Source organism: Monopterus albus, unplaced genomic scaffold (genome assembly GCF_001952655.1).
Source record: "Monopterus albus unplaced genomic scaffold, M_albus_1.0 scaffold124.1, whole genome shotgun sequence".
In the NCBI taxonomy this organism is placed as follows: domain Eukaryota; kingdom Metazoa; phylum Chordata; class Actinopteri; order Synbranchiformes; family Synbranchidae; genus Monopterus; species Monopterus albus.
In genome coordinates, this window is record NW_018128004.1 from 1,611,441 (window position 1) to 1,628,744 (window position 17,304).

The following is a 17,304-nucleotide window of genomic DNA, read 5'->3' on the forward strand; positions in this document are numbered from 1 at the left end:
AAGGGAAGAAACTGGATGTAATTGAAAAAAGCTAATGTTGAAACAAGTGGCCTTGATGCCAGGGATAATACAGTGCAGCAAAGGAATGACAATCAGGCCTAGAGCATGAGGGGATGGCATAATGGTACCGTTAGGAGAGCTGGGTCACAAACCTTTGTTTATTTGGAGCTGAATGGCAAGCACTGGAGACAGCAGCAGGTGATTGTGCCTGCCAGCTTCATTGATTAATTACAGTCATTAAGTGGTTAGAAAGTCACCTAACCTGGTGTACGGGGTGGAATTCACCAGCTGAGTAAAATTAATCACGGTCAAAAAGCTGCAGGCCTCCAGAGAGCTCGTGCCACCGGAAGGGGGAGAAATAAAGTTATATTGATGCTCAAGCCAGCAGCTCCTACTGCTCCTGTAAACAAACAAACGGCTGGCTGGTTTGATCATTTTAAAGAGTTTTATTAATCAAAAAGCACAAGACACAAAAGAAAAATGGGTTTTCACACAGTATGCAAACCTCAAACTTCATACAATTTTAGTACAGATTTATAGGCTAGCTAATATTGTTAGTGGCCTAGTAGTTGTCAATGTTCAGAGCACATAGAGGGACAGTAGAAGGGTTAACCTACCTACGAGCTCTGTAGATGTAGGAGGAAAATCTAACTAGAATTCTACAGGGGCCTATTCTGACTCAGCAAACTCCTTACATTCTCTCTCTCTCTCTCTCTCTCACACACACACACACACACACACACACACACTCCTGTTCAAAAGCAAGCTGACATTTGTCAGTTAGAGGCAGGCCCAGGTCTGACTGTCCTTAGTGTTAGAACCAGGTGCAACTTCAAATTTGCCAGAAAATAGAGGCCAAGATGTTTCCACAATGTGACCTTTACCTCGATGCTAGAATTCACCCACAAAAACTTCCAGCATGCATACTCTCAAATGCAAGCACAATGCAAGAAATTCCCAGTTAGAGCAGGGAGCATTTACACTGTACTGATAAGCCCCTCCGCTTATTTTGTAGATATAGATTTGCCAAGCACAGCACGGCAGAGAATCACATGTACATATAAACATCATCTTTATATCATCCAGCTGTGTTGTGATTAGATAGGGTCACAGAATATTTCTACCTACTGCCAGGACATTTATGTTAAAAGATTTTAAAAAACTAAATCATGAAGTCATATTCTGGAATACAAACGCAGACCGAGATAAAGCTCTGGGGACATTTCTGTGAGGTGATGGGGTGTGAGAGATCATAGACTTAACCTGATCGAGGCAACAGAAAACAATCAGCCGGCTCACTGATTATTATACTGTTCTAGTGACTGGACTATGGCGCCCACTGGGATGATGCGGTTACTGATCACAGCACATTGGTGGACATGCTACGACAACTCAACCGGGGCAACAAGGCACAAGAGAAGCCATTAGCCGTGAGGGCTGTGCAGAGGTAAACTGAGAGGAAGGCTAAAAATAAGGAACAGAATAAGGCTTCGGAGCAAAAAGAAACAATTTACCCAGTCTAAGAATTTTTTTTTTTTTTTTTCCTCCAACAGACAAGATGAGATGTTGGGTTTCCAAACAATGGACGAATGGGCAGGGTTAAAGAGTGGAATGCTTACTAAAAAACATTTACATGATATGACAAACTGCAAAAAGACATCAAACTGAAGTGGCTATAATGTTGATACAGAGAAACAACATTCAGTATTTTCTTCATACACACAGGTTTTACATCCTTCACTTGTAAAGCCATGAAAGGTTTCACACTGACCACACAGGGAACGGTAATCAAGATCTTGGCTCCTTGTATGTGCCCACAAATAAGGAGTATGCATACATACCTCTGAGGGAGGTGACTGATATGGCATATGATCAGTTAAGACTTTGGGCACTTGTTTTACTAATAAAGTGTGCGTGTGTTTGGGGAGGCCCAGAGCTTCATGTGGTTGGGCTACTGGGGACAGTCAAACACTATTTAATTTGATTGCTCAGTGAACCTTGTTATCCAGCTGCCTGTTATCTCCCTGTGTACTACCTCCTCTGGAGAAGTGATGGGGGTTGGACACTGGTCTTTAACTGTTTTTCAAGCCTGGTCACATGATGTGGTGGCTTGAACCTCCCCCTCAGCCAATCATGTCAATTTCAGCCCCCACCGCAGCCCAGACTGGAAAATTCAAATAGCGACTGGTTCAAAAGAAAATGCCTCACCCCAATTGACATTTTTCAGCTTGGTCCAATTCAAACCTGTGAATTTTCTAAGGCTTTAAGTTTGTCCAGAGGTCAGTCCATCTCATTTTATAATAAATGTATGGAATTAAACATTTGCCAGAGAATAGCAAAGAATGTTTATACTGGTATGCAGGCATTTTAAAAACAATGTATGAATGTTTCCCCAGACCCCGTTCACATACATAAACTTATTTTCACACACACAATTTTATACACATATGCATGCATACAGCTGTAGAGCTGGCCAATTAAGGACCTGGGTCTGTTTTTTTAGCATATAGTATCTCTACAGTAGGGGAGATCAATTAAAAAATACATGCATTCACAGTACAGTATTATTTGTATATTGACCAGGTTGCATTGTAGCCACACCAACTCATTTTTTGTGAGAAAGTCCAGGGAATAAAATTCATAAGGTTTTAAAAAAACAAAAAGTAATAAAAAGTTCATGTGCTCTGTTGTGATTCCAGCAAAATTTCTTTTCTCAGCACCCCAGCAAACCCAGGCCTTCATAAGGAGTATTATCCCATTTGTAAATAATGAAGAGCTACAAGTAAGGTAAGTCAGCCCATCGCAGCGCTTGCTCCATCTTCACTGGATTGTGTCCTAGTCCCTTCCTCCATTCCCTTCCCTTGTTGTATGGTCCCTTCTCAAGATGAGGACACACTACACAATTGAGCCATCCCTGTTCTGAGCGGGGGTCATGACGGCGATGCCTCCCATGCGGCTGAGGTTGGGGCCCCCCATCCTGACAGCAGAAGGTGGAGGCAGAGGGAGCTGGCTTGGTGGCCTCTCATATTCCTCTGATGAGGGAATCTTGTCGTACTGGGGCTTCAATGCATACTCGTGGAGGTTGGAAGGCGACATGGAGCCCAGGGAGGAGCGCTGACTGCCCACAGTGAAGCTGCGTGCTGTTGAAACACGGCTCTTTGGAGGGGGCACGTCCTCTCTGAGAGCAAGCAAAGACAGCAACACATTTAGACAATAAGACAAGATTGTAAACTCACTTTCAGGAGTTTACCTGAGTGTGAAGATGGACAAACTGAAAATGGAAAATGATTTTATGAGGCGCTATAAATCAGTGTTTAAAGTTTGATGGTTAGCAACTGGTCTAAAAGTGTGGAATAGCTAGCACTTACTGCCAACAGTGCAGAAAAGAATGAATACATGAGGAGCCCGAGTTAAGTGAAGAGAAAAAAATAACCTGGCTCAATAAAGAGGGGGAGAGCCTGCATTGCTCAGACACAGTGACTCTGTTATGGCCTGTAGAGGCTGGGGTGAGCAACCAAAAACACTGAGGCCCTCTACTTCCCCTGCCACCTCATTAACAACAACTAATAAGCAGCGATAATCCAGTTAAATGCTCAATCAAACTGAGCCTGAAGGGCCAGAGCTCGTTTAGTCCATAGCATCATGCTGTGGTGTTTCAGCAAATGCGTGTGTCTGTGTATACAATAGAGGACCCAGTGGTCTAATCCTCTTTGTCCTGCAGCGTGAGCACACTGTGGTCTTAGACAGATTCAGTCTGCAGTAGAGTGACAGTTAGCTCAGGGGTTGTACAGAGCCTGTGAGCCGGATGAAGAGTTGGAATGGCCAGGAGGGCTTAGGGTAGGTGGCTCTGGAGGGTGTGGGACAGTCAGCAGCAGACACAACACAGGATCCACAAAGCAAACTGCACTTTCAAACTGATTAACACAGCTTTGAGGAGGAGCTTAAAAAATCTGATGGGAGAAAAAACATTTTCATTGTTGTTGGGGCTGTTGGAGACTTGTTTGTGTGCATGTGTGCCTGAGGTCATATTACATCTCAGATCTCAGAGTGATCATTACATAAGCCCTCTGGCATCTTTTGATGCTACTACTGCATCAGTCCAGTATTGTACAACCTGACACAGGTAGGTAGTATTACAATATGTTCCTCCATCAAAAAGGAGCTTTGGGCAGCTGTCAGCCAAATCTCATTGATAATGCTTTACTCAGTATACCTTATCTCATTGCAGATTTCTTTCTCGTACTTCTTCTTGTGCCGGGCACGACAACAGCAGTAGAGGATGATGGCCAGAATGATGAGGAACAGGAGGACGGCAATTATGGATCCTGCAATGATGCCTGCAGTGTTGGGGGCTGGACAACACAAGGAAAAAAGGTTTGGGAAGGGTTGGTAAATGTAGCACCCTGATTATAACTCAGGGTCTCAATTAATCAACTTGAAAAAAAAGTTCAATATTTCTTCAGCACAACAATCATCAATGTCATTTAAGCGGTTATCCAGCCTCATAAATACAAATGATATTTTCCACACCAGCACAGCTGTTACAAACTGCAGGCCATACATTTCATCTACCATCTGCACATGTAAGCACCCTATCGAATACAAAAAGAAACGGCATGTGTGTGACATACGGCTGAGGCTGAAACAGAGGTGGGATCAAAGAAGTGTGTCAAAGAGTCAGGGCAAGAGTGAGTACCTCTAGCATATGCTGCAGTACTGCAGCTTTATAACACAGTAACAAAATGACAGCCTTGTCTGAGCCTGAAAAGCAATACTCAGTAACAAGACCATACAGTGACAGGTGTAGGACCATTACAAAACACTGAAGTGTCCATGCTACTGTATTTATCAGCATTGTGTTCCAACACTCAGCTCTGGCTGCTCCATACATGAAACTGAACGCTGTAGTGTGTGGTACCAGAGCTTCAACTACTCAAGAAGCTGAACAGTAGTCTCACTAAATCCTCAACCACATCCATGACACTCATTAATCCAATTTCTAAATGCAAGGGATTTTTACTTCCACGGGGGCAGCTCTGAGAAATAGGGATATGTTATGAAACCCGGTGTCAATATGGCACCGGCTGCTATACAATCGATATCTATGGCACCGAATCACAGTGCACATTTCTGTGCCTTATTTCAGTGCCACTTAGGTGCCTATCGAACTAAATATTTGGCCTCTGGTGCTGTAAAACGGATGATACGGGCAACAGAAGCATCACTGCTCGTCACGTGCAGTGATGCATGTGAATGTGTAAGCTTAATGTCTTCAAGCCTTCGTTTTATGCAGGGTATAAATTTCATGATGGTTATATGGCCATGGTGGGTCGTTGCCCTGTCACGTGGCAGTGATGCCCTCTATATCTGTCAGAGTTACATGGCCACAGTGGCCGGTGTGTCCTCATTAGATGCATCAGATTTGAGGAGTGATCTCTGTAAATTATCGTCCATGTTCAGTCACACACATAGGTGTGTGTTTATGGATGTATTAAGGAGAACAGTGCTTAATAAAGCTGTTCACCAGTTCAGAGTGTGCATCAGTCAAGCTAGTGGTGCTACAGTAAGGTTTCCTTTAGTTTCACTGGATAAGCAGATAAAAGGATGTAATATTTGGTTCTGTCTAAAAGCTATAAGAAAACTCAGAGGCCGTAAAATGTTACACATAGTGTTGAAATGTACCGTGTTTTCTCTATTTGAAAAATTGCACCAATATTATCAATATTGACAACCAAGTGAAAACCTTAACAGGCAGCCATGATGCATTTATTTTGTTTTAACAGCTGCTAGAAGTGATGCTGGTCATTCTGTCATCATGATGCCTGATGAATATAATTATTGCACCAGTTAGAGGAATTAAGAGAAACTACATGTCCTTTCCTACTTTTTCTCCTTAATACATCCATGATTCTTCCAACCAGTGATCTTAGACAACATCCACAGAGCAACAAGAGTTAAATGTCAGTCACCATTTACTGCTTATTTTAATTTAAACATAACATATATTGCCAAAAGTATTTGCTCGTCTGCCTTCACGTGCAAACGAACTTGAGTAACAACCGATTCTTAATCCATAGGGTTTAACATGATGGACGACCCTTTGCAGCTTTAACAGCTTCAACTCTTCTGGGAAGGCTGTCCACAGGGTGTGTTAATGGGAATTTTTGACCATTCTTCCAGAAGTGCATTTGTGAGGTCAGACACTGATGTTGGACGAGAAGGCCTGGATCGCAGTCTCCGCTCTAATTCATCCCAAAGCTGTTCTATCGGGTTGAGGTGAGGACTCTGTGTAGGCCAGTCAAGTTCTTCCACACCAAACTCACTCATCCATGTCTTTAAGGACCTTGCTTTGTGCACAGTCATGTTGGGACAGGAAGGGGCCATCCCCAAACTGTTCCTACAAAGTTGGGAGTATGAAATTGTCCAAAATGTCTTGGTATGCTGAGGCATTAAGAGTTCCTTTAACTGGAACCAAGGGGCCAAGCCCAGCTCCTGAAAGACAACCTCACATCATAATACCCCCTCCACCAAACTTTACACTTGACACAATGCAGTCAGACAAGCACCATTCTCCTGGAAACCACCAAACCCAGACTCGTCCATCAGATTGCCAGACAGAGAAGCGTGATTCGTCACTCCAGAGAACACTTCTCCACTGCTCTAGAGTCCAGTGGCAGCATGCTTTACACCACTGCATCCGATGCTTTACATTGCACTTGGTGATGTAAGGCTTGGATGCAGCTCCTTGACCATGGAACCCCATTCCATGAAGCTCTCTACGCACTGTTCCTGAGCTAATATGAAGGCCAAATGAAGTTTGGAGGTCTGTAACTATTGACTCTGCAGAATGTCGGCGACCTCTTGTGCACTATGCGTCTTAACACCCGCTGACCTCGCTCTGTGATTTTACGTGGCCTACCACTTCATGGCTGAGTTGCTGTCGTTCCCAATTGCTTCCACTTTGTTATAATACCACTAACAGTTGACTGTGGAATATTTAGTAGCGAGGAAATTTCACAACTGGACTTATTGTACAGGTGGCATCCTATCACGGTACCATGCTGGGGTATGTTGTGAACACAAAACTAGTTTGTAACTTTACAGCTCAGGCTATATACATAAGCTATGCACACATACAACTCATGACATTTGTCTTGGCCTTAGTTCCCAGTCTAGTGGCCTTTGTGCCCTCTGAAAATGTATGAAATCAAAGGCCAGATGGCCTTGTACTTCAAATTATGAAGTTTATGGCTTGGTTTTAGGCTTTTTTTTTTTAACTATCAGTTCCAGTACTGTTTAGGCACCAGCAACATTTTAAAAGTATTGTTTTGTTTTAGCACCAGTGTCAGAAAAAAACCCAACGGATGCCCAACTCTATTGAGAAAAGGACCAAGTTGTGCCACTTCCACTTGTCTTGTTCCTTCATTCAGCCCTGATAAACTGGCAAATTTTTACAGCAGCAGTCACCATCATCTCCTGTTGGCTGTTGAGAAAATGTAAATAACTGAGTTCTGACTGTATGTGCACTAGCACTGATAAAGTAACATTTTCACATATGTATCATAACAGATACACATCTTTTGATACAAAATGATAAAACTCATCTAAAGCTGCAACAATTACAGACATGATCAACAATATTTAACAGCAACAACTTTCATGGATAATAATTCCAATTTAAATCAGAGTTTCATGCAAACATGCTAAACATTTAATATTTCAAGCTCCTTGAAGATGAAAATAAGCTGGTTTTCATGGTCCTAAGATGGTGGTAAATTGAATATCTTTAGATTTTAGATCTCTGACCAGATAACACCACAGTGGGCTCTAAAAAACTGATGGTGTTTTTCACTATTTTCTGATGTTCTCTAGACTAAGCAATTAACCACATAACTAGCAGATTAACTGATTTATGAAAATGACTGTTAGTGGCAACCTTTGTCTCAACAAGATGAACTGCCATGTAATTTATGTAATATATTTGTGGCATACAAAAGTTATCATGCTAATATGCTAAAATAAAATGTTTAACATAGTAAATATTATATCAGCTAAACGTCTGCATGCTGATTTTAATATTTTGGATCTGAGCATTTGAGAATCGTTTTAAGAAGTGGCCAGACAGCAGAACAAAGGGTCTGAAACAGGCTGAATACATGCCACTGTATAAACATGAAGTCAGTTAGGTACTCACGAGGTGTTACGTTAAGATACAGTGTACAGTCGTCACTGCCAATACGATTGCTGGCAGTGCAGTGGTAGGAGCCAGATGCACTGGCAGATGCATTCTTCACGATCAAGGTGCCTCCCACAGGATCTGCAGTGAGGGTGAAGAACACATCACTGAAGAGGTGACAGTGTGAAACAGACAGCGGACATGTCAAGTGTTTTCTATTTGTTTTGAGCGCTTATGGAAGTGTCCGTTACCTAACGTAGCAGAGGAGGGCAGCAGCTTGGAGTCACTGGTCTTCTCCCAGCTGTACTTCATAGGGTTGGTGCCTTCGCTAGATACACACTTCAGCGCAACATCTTTGCCTTCCTGTGTGGGACCATCAGTGTAGCACCTGGGCTTGGACGGCTTCACTGTTGAGTAGAGGGAAGTGATTGAGAGAGGTGAAAAACAGCAGACACACCCAGGTGGTCACATTAGCTCAGAACAACACAGCCCTCCTGCTGACAACTTTGTTATTTTTCCATCTAGCATGGTGTGGGCAAGTTGTGTGTATTGTGTATTACTGAAGTTGATTTCGTCCCTTGCTCAAAGCAGCAGTCATCAGTGTAATGAGAGCAGCAATCAGAGTAATTGACACAGCTGCTGTCATTACAGGAGCTGTCACTCAGGATAATCGTGATGAAGAAAGGAGCTGTGTGCCACTGGACATAAACACACGCACAAAGGGTTAAGGATGGAGGTAAAGCTTTCTGTCTTCCAGCTGAAGTGTGCAAACACTCCTCAGCCCCAGTGTTGGCAGCAGATGAGATGGGAGCTTCGAAAACAAACAGAGCTCCAAATTAAAAGCAGGCCAACACCAGTGAAACCCAGACACACAGTTAGCCAGGCGAGGAGGTGAAAGGGAGGGGAGGGAGAGGAAAAGCAAAAGCATCTATGAGGGGTGATGTTTACACAGAGGAAATATGAGGCCACAATCCAAGTCTGTGTGTTCACTGGCAGGATGCTGACCTTATGGTGTGGTAACGTGTTCTGTAACAACAAAACACTGGAGTAGGGAGTCTCTAGATCTGAACCAGGTGTCAGGCAGAAGGGGGGAGCTTAGCAGGCATAACCGTTAAGGATTAATGGTGGACTGACAGCACCGAGTCCTCCTACTAATATAATAAAACACAACGGGCTCAGGACGAAAGGGGCAAAGCAGAGAGCGAGCAGTGATGGACAGATGGTAGAGTGATGGGGCCAAGGCTGTACTGCTCTCACTCACTGGCCCGCTCTTTGCTGCTGCATTGCACCTACACACACACACACACACACACACACACACACACACACACACACACACGTGTCACACACTAAATGTCAGACAGCTATGACATTTTGAATGCATCTTTTAAAAGTGAAAGTCAACTCGACAAGTCTGAGGGCTGTAACACACAGCTCCTCACATTAGGATGAGCAGATTTATTTGTTTGAAAGATGAGGTCAAAGAAGGTGACAGAGGCTGGAGGAGCACAGAGGCCAGAGCAATACAACCAGCCTGGCTCTGTTAAATGAATAACCAATAGAGATTTATGAGGAGCTCAATGTTATCCTGTAGACAGTACAAGGATGCTGCATTCATTGTGATCAAAGGTGCACAACTTCAAAGAGTGACAATATAAGTGACTACTGGACACTAAACTCAGGCAGGCAAAATTAAAGAAATTGGCTGTTGATCTTTGCAGTGAGGTCTGAATGTGATGAGAACTGTCTGGAAGGCAGAGCTCAGTGATTGGCTGTTGAGAGTATAGGTGGGGTCAGGCCACAAACAGCTGTGAGAGCTGCTGACATGCAGTGCTGCACTGCAAGTGGGTATTCTGTTAACTTCAATGTCCTGCTGCGACCAGAGGAGAATACACAATAACAGCTGCAACTTCCTGTGAAGTGAAAAGTGAAACACAATGTACACTGCCAGCCACAGCAATACCCAGTGTATAAATTGAGGTGTTTTTATTTTTGTGCACACATAAATATGGACGTCTCCCATGTCCTGAGGACCATTTACCTTGTGACAAGATCAACATGAAGGTAAAATGCAGAGCAGGCAAGATGTCTTCGCTGAGAACATCCCTGCCCCTGGGGTCAATAGCTAGCAGTCTGTCAGCCTCTGTAGCCTCAAGCTGTCTCACACACACACACACACACACACACACACACACACACACACACACACCACGTGTCTTTCCATCTTTGTAAGGAAACTCGTTGTGACGATGCATCCCCTAGGCCCTAACACTCAACAATCATACCTAAATGTCTAGCCCCACTCTTTACCCTAACCTAAACCTAATTCTACCTAAACCTAAAACCAAGTCTTAACCCTCAAAAAGCCTGTTAAAGGTGTGAGGACTGGCTAAGATGTAATAATAACTACTGCTGATACTACAAAATAGTAACAATAATGCAGATCATAAATGACATACATTTTAAGGAATACTTTATAAGGAGAAAGAAACATTAACATTTTACTTTAACGATGGCACTTGAACCACATACTAAATGAGAGGGATGTAATATAAAAGGGTCAACATATGGAATACACAACTGTTTTTGCTTGTGCACCATATTAAAACATTACTGAACAAGGAGAATTCACATACATCCTCACAGCTACACCATCTCTCTTGTTGGGTTAACTTGGAAGTTTTGATGAAATGATAAACTTTAATGACTGGACGGCATTTAAAACCAGGCATGTAAACAACTCACAAATCAGCAGACCAGTGGTGACAACAGGAGGGAGGAGAAGCCATCACAGCAAACTGCACAAGCATATGTAATCAGCGATGACTTAAGAAGTGATTCATTTTTCCATGTTGCTTTTGATCAGATCAAATTTATATATAAAACAATCTCCCCATGGGCTTAGTCAATAATTTTTGGGTCAGCAGTAATCACAATTAATGTTAAGCTTATCTGTAGTAGTGCATCTTTTTTATTAGGTTAGGTTTATTAGGCTTAGTGGTGTCACGACATCTCAGAAACCATTTTCAACAGCTCATGTCTTTCTGGTTGAGCTAGTTGGTGCAGTGCATTCACTTTTGTACACATGAGATCATGTCAACAAGGACAGCAGCCATTTTCCGAAGCCCTTACTATCTTTAGAAAGCAGAAATTATTCCGATAACAGGGCTTAGATAACAGCACAGTACACAGCTTCTCCCACAATACACACTAGTGTGGTGCAAGTGGGTTGTTTTTCCCATATGTAAATACCAGGCGGGTTTCGGAGGTGATTCACTTTCAACATCTTTTGGTCAACTGAGCAACCAGCAAGGCTACAGTGCATGAGCGCCTGTTTGCCTAGGGAGTGAATCATCTGACTTATACGACTCTGATGTGTCACCCATCTCATCCTGTGTAATACAAAGCCAGCTGAATGCACAGACTCCATTTAGATGGATTGTCTGCATTTTTAAAAAGACAGGATAACATTTGAAAATGATCTGTAACATCCCCAATTGTTTTAATTACTTATGTCTGTTCTATATCCTTTTACTTGTGTTAATTAATGGTTCATGCTGAGTAATATTTGATCAAATTATATTATATCTTTAAAAGCTAACATGGAAATATACAAACGACAAATATTTAAACTAAAATATTCAGTTAGTTTAAAAATGGGTGCAATAATTGAAAAAACACATTTATCTGAGAAACTGCAAAAAGCAAAAAGTATTTTTCTTTATTGAGGCAATATTTGCGATAAATAATTAATCAGACCAATAATAGTTTGTGGAAAAAAGGGTGAATCAAGAACTGTGTCACAAAGGGGGTACTGCTCTACAACCAGTAGGAAGGTACTGCACTCGATTTTCATCATCTCACACGTCCTTGAGTGATTTGATGAAGTTCTACATTGTACAAACAGAATTTGCCGTGTGAGGTGAAAAAAAAAAGAGCTCTAGCCTAAAACACTGGTTTGTTCTGCTTTCACTCACCCATGACAGTCAACGTCATCTTCCTGCTGCCAATACCAGGAGCCTTCTTCACCTTACAATTGTATGGGCCTGAGTCTGATGGCTTCAGTCCTATCACGTTGATGGAGGCGTCGCCATTCTTGGGGTCAGCTGAGTTGAAGTGGACTCGGCCCTTCAGGGGAGCATAGTAGTCCTCATAGGGTCTGTCACCGGAATATATGATCACCTGGTCATAGGGAATGAGTGCAGGAAAAAGAGCTGGTTTTCAGAACTTAAACCTACTAGAATGGTGTCCTATGTCTGACTCATCTGTTTATGAAAATAAAAGACCTTGAAATGACAGTTGTGTGCTTTCTGACAGAAAAAGACTTGCTCACTGAAGCAAGCAAAATATATGGAAGAGAGAACGCACCCCCTCTTATCTCTGCAGTGCCCTTCAGCCTGCACTGCTCTGCCCTTTCTGTGCTTGAGAAGAATGAAGGAGGAACAAACAAAGCCACCACTTTGAGGCCAAATCAACACCTGCTATGTCAACAAAGAGCAGCGGCCTCCATCAAGAAAATGGCTAAAAATAAAGGCCAGGCTAGCAATAGGTAGTAGTGATGAAGGATGATAATAGAGGGGAAAAAATAAAAACAGAGAAAAAAAAGCAAACAATAAGAAGAGTTCTCATTCTTCTTTAAAAACCATGGCATATTCTTCCTCATTTCCATGGACAGTCATCAACAGGCTTTTCTGTGCCATGACCAACACCAGTCATACCCACAGCAATACCAGAGGTGAAGAGAAGAAGAACTAAACAGCGGGATGAAAGGAAGAATAACAAAGCCATGATAGGAAGTAGAGTATTCAACAGAAGCATGATAGGAGCAAAGCCAGGGAAACATTGGTGAGGTTCTAGGGAGCCTACACCAGGTTGCCTTGCTGCTCCATGTTCAACTGGAAGCCCAGGTTCTGTGGCTGCTTCCACTGGGTGCTGTGTTCATCTTGGACATATTAGCCATGTAAACAGGTAATTGTGTTAAAATTCCACTAGGGTCTCAGGGTAGGGGAAACCATGCTAACAGCAATAACAACGATATGCGAGATGAGAGCACAGAGGAAATTAAACTGCCCCAAGCTGAGCCAGACAAGACCTCCCACTTGGGCTCAACCACTTCACATCTACACATGCACACCTGTAGCAAATAAAAACATCTCCACTGTACAATAACCTTGAAAATAATGATCCAATGAGGGAAAAAAATCCCATAAAAGCCTTGGGAATAAAACTGAAAAGGGCAAATGACTAGACAAGACGGCAGGGGTTGGAAAGGACAGAAGAACGCCACTGTCTGTGCTGCATCTCACAACCAGCCACCTGGTCTAGCCATTCTCAGTGGACAGATCATGCTGCAGAGGTAAAAGTTCTCTACTGGCCAGGCACATCTAAAGATGAGGTCATCGTCATGTGATGCTGTTGCTCAGGGAGGGATGAGGAAGAGGTGCAGGTCATTTGAGAGGCAAAGCAGCTAGCTGTGATACCTGTGTAGTGAAAACTCTTCTGCAGCCCTCAGAGTGCAGTGCAGTGTATTTGTACTCCTACAGAGCTTTTTAACTTGAATGACTCAAAGTACTGCTGCCATACACTTTGCACAGGAACAGCTCTTGTCCAAACTGCCTTACAAGGTTAAAGGGGAATTGCTGCCTGAAAATGGACTTGGTGTCCTTCATAATGTAGGCTACAGAGAACAAAGGTTTTCATAATTGTTTTCCTCATTGTCCTCACAGTGGTGGCAAATACTCAGGGCTAACCCTCCCTTGAGCTAATGTGCAGCCAGGAAATGAGGGTCAAATGCAAATAAGTGTTACTGTAGGCATGCCTGGTATCTCACATTCAAGCCCAACAAAGCAACATGCATTAGCTAAGACTCACCACCCTCAAAAAAAAGGCTGTGATTATATGTGGGACATGAAAGATGAAGCAGGCCATCATTCCCAAACGCATACTGGACTACATAGGCAATGCTGTTGCGTTACTTCTAAATGCATGAGTGCAAAGAAAATGCAGCTTGGATGTAGGGTTCCTTAATTTGAATTAAATTCTTTTAAATGAAGGGTTATTTTACATGCCAGGCACACCACACAGGTCATCTCCCTGCTTGCCAAAACAGGGCCTCAGGTTCCCAGTCATGTGACTCTAGGGACTGGTCCTGTTGACTAGTTCTCATCTTAAAGTTTGACTGTTAGTGGCTATACCTTTAACAGACACCTGAATGTACTCATCTCAAGCCATGTGCATGCCAATTTTCCATCGCTTCTGTACATCTGGGAGCCTGCGACTATAAAGCCTATGACACACCAAGTGGATGGTCGGCCAACATCCACCACTAGGCCGTCAGTGAGCATCTGACCGGGCTCATCTTCCTGATGTGTCCGTCACCGCTGGCACTAATGGGACCCCATGGAAAACCACAAAAACGAAGGCAGAGAACAGGAGTACCATTTGCAACTTCTTATCAGAAAAAGGGAACATGAAGTGATGCAACAGTCTCTCTGCCTCAGCCAGTCAGGTTGAAAATGTGGCACTTGAACACCCTGCACAGCCAACAGCCACTATCACGTATTTTCTGTGCCAAGATGACAGAAATAACTCTCCCAACCAGCAGGTGGCTGGTATCTGTATTTAACATTCAGAAAGAAAAAGAGCTAGACTGCATAAACACAAGTGTAAACAAAGTAGCACTTGTTCAGTACAGCTGCTGTTTATAGCTGCTTCTAATCGAGAATATATTTGAAACGTTCTCTGCCCTTGGTATTCTGGTTGAGGAAGTAGAAAGGAGACCGTGGAGGTGAAAAACAAGGAGAAACTGCACTAAATGGGTGAAATCATGGATAACACAGTGAAAGGATGAAGGGGCTTTCCTGAACTGTTCTCTTCTTGTGCACTGATTTGCTAAGCCAAACAGCCAACCAGAGTGGCGTCTCTCACCGATGAGGTCTGACGGCGATTCAACATGCCGAATCGACCAGAAAGCCACCGACAGAGTCCAACTAGTGCATACAGTGTGGGACACCCTGGGAAGACTAGCCCTGAAAGATGCTCACTGGTGGCCTGACGGTGGCCAACGGTCAGCCATTGGCTTGGTGTGTCATGGCCGTAAGGTTTAGCTTTCACGCACATTGCCTTGCCTGCCCTGGTAATTTAGGTCCAAGCAGATTGGCCTAATTCCACTAAGCACTGTCACATATATGAAAGCAGCAACTTGCAATAAATTTGCAGCTAATTACAACAAATTTACTCTATGCATGGTTTGATACTGGTTAAAAGCTTCATGAATGTAAGTGTGTGTATATAGTGAGCACAGTCAGATAGGTCAAGGAGAACAAATTCAGTCAGGGAGAGTCTGGCCTGTTTAAATTCCAGCAAAGGTTTGGCAACATTTAATGGCTGCGCAGATAAGCCCGAGCAAGCAAAATGGCACGTAAAAAAAAAAAAAGTTAAGTGCAAAACCATTCAGTTTGGGAAGATTTGATATATTTCTACAGCTGCATTCAGCCATGAAGGAGAACAGGCACTACTAGGAACCCAAACCCTCACTTGTGGCATTGCTGAGAAACTGAAAGCAATCTAAATATTGACAGAGATCTGACTCCACCTCCCTTTTCTCCACTACTGCAGAGTAAAAACAAAATGGGGGTAACTGGTGTGTCTTTACTGACAACCCCATTCACTAGAAAAAGCAGTGACCAGAAGCAAGAGTGCAGAGCTCTACCTGGGTGAGAGCAGTGCTGGACTGGGTCAGCGGACAGAGAGAAGCCTAATGATGAACCCGTTACCTATTTCTATCATTTGGCCAAAAAAAGAAAAAAAAAACAGACACGAGTACGATCTGTAGCAACATTCTGTCTCTATGGACTTTGTGTAGTCTTCCCCTTCCATGGCTGAGGGCCATGCTGAAAAGCAGACAGCTCCCATCATTCCCACTGTATCTCAGAGCACTGCAGGGAACAAATGCTTAACAGAATATCATCTGGCTCAAATTCCATTTGTCTTGTATACAGTATGCTTCCTGTGTTACATTGCAACACCTCAACAATACACACCTAACATAGAACATTTATTGCATTTCACCTTCCGCATAATACACCAAGCCAAACAGACACAGCACAAGAGAGTAGGTTAGTGACAAATCCAGACACACCGAATCTTTTACTTTTTAGTTAACCTACAAGTGATTACCATTAGTGTTAGATTGTTGTCATTTGCTGCAAGTTATTTAGCAACTAAGTTATCATTTTTGTCAAACATAACATTAATGCTACTGCACTGAAATATGTCCTGCAATAAAGGAGATTGACATCAGACTTTTTTAATAAAGAGTCAGTGTAAGTAAAAATGACCAGTTGTCAGTCACAGACAGAGAACAAAGTTCTGCCAGATCTGGATGTTAGAGGAAATGGTCAGATGTGCTTCTGTAGTTAGCTTTACTGTAGGCTACTTACTGTGAGCCCCAAAGACAAATTGGCAAGGCACAGTTACATTAGTTCCATCAGTAAAACTAAAGACATCACCAGTTTAAAGCTGCTGTTGTTGCTTTGTGGACTTTACTGGGAGCAAATCCTAAGCATTTAAGTGAAAGTCCATTACCGAATGATAGATCTAGTTCAAAACGTGCTGCTCTATAGCTTTTCATTGATGTAGAGACAACAGACTAATAAAGTACACATGACTTTTTAGGCTTCGTCTCTTACATCCTGATCAGTAAGAGGTTTGCATATACAGTGGGTACGGAAAGTATTCAGACCCCCTTAAATTTTTCACTCTTTGTTATATTGCAGCCATATGCTAAAATCATTTAAGTTCATTTTTTTCCTCATTAATGTACACACAGCACCCCATATTGACAGAAAAACACAGAATGTTTGACATTTTTGCAGATTTATTAAAAAAGAAAAACTGAAATATCACATGGTCATAAGTATTCAGCCCCTTTGCTCAGTATTTAGTAGAAGCACCCTTTTGAGCTAATACAGCCATGAGTCTTTTTGGGAATGATGCAACAAGTTTTCACACCTGCATTTGGGGATCCTCTGCCATTCCTCCTTGCAGATCCTCTCCAGTGCTGTCAGGTTGGATGGTAAACGTTGGTGGACAGCCATTTTCAGGTCTCTCCAGAGATGCTCAATGGG

At 42.8% G+C, this 17,304-nt stretch overlaps 1 protein-coding gene across 2 annotated transcripts in view; it reads right to left on the reverse strand.

Annotated features, from left to right (window-relative positions):
- Nucleotides 1–2,333: 2,333 nt before the first annotated feature.
- cxadr (CXADR Ig-like cell adhesion molecule) overlaps nucleotides 2,334–17,304 on the reverse strand; it is a 43,340-nt gene continuing 28,369 nt past the window's right edge. For both annotated transcript variants that reach the window (XM_020612388.1, XM_020612387.1), the window contains exons 3-7: nucleotides 12,154–12,358; nucleotides 8,428–8,583; nucleotides 8,195–8,317; nucleotides 4,214–4,352; nucleotides 2,334–3,178 (exon numbers count right to left, since the gene is read on the reverse strand). In XM_020612388.1, the coding sequence (XP_020468044.1) occupies nucleotides 2,896–3,178; nucleotides 4,214–4,352; nucleotides 8,195–8,317; nucleotides 8,428–8,583; nucleotides 12,154–12,358 (906 nt within the window). In that variant the 3' untranslated portion in view covers nucleotides 2,334–2,895. The remainder of the gene's footprint in view (nucleotides 3,179–4,213; nucleotides 4,353–8,194; nucleotides 8,318–8,427; nucleotides 8,584–12,153; nucleotides 12,359–17,304) is intronic.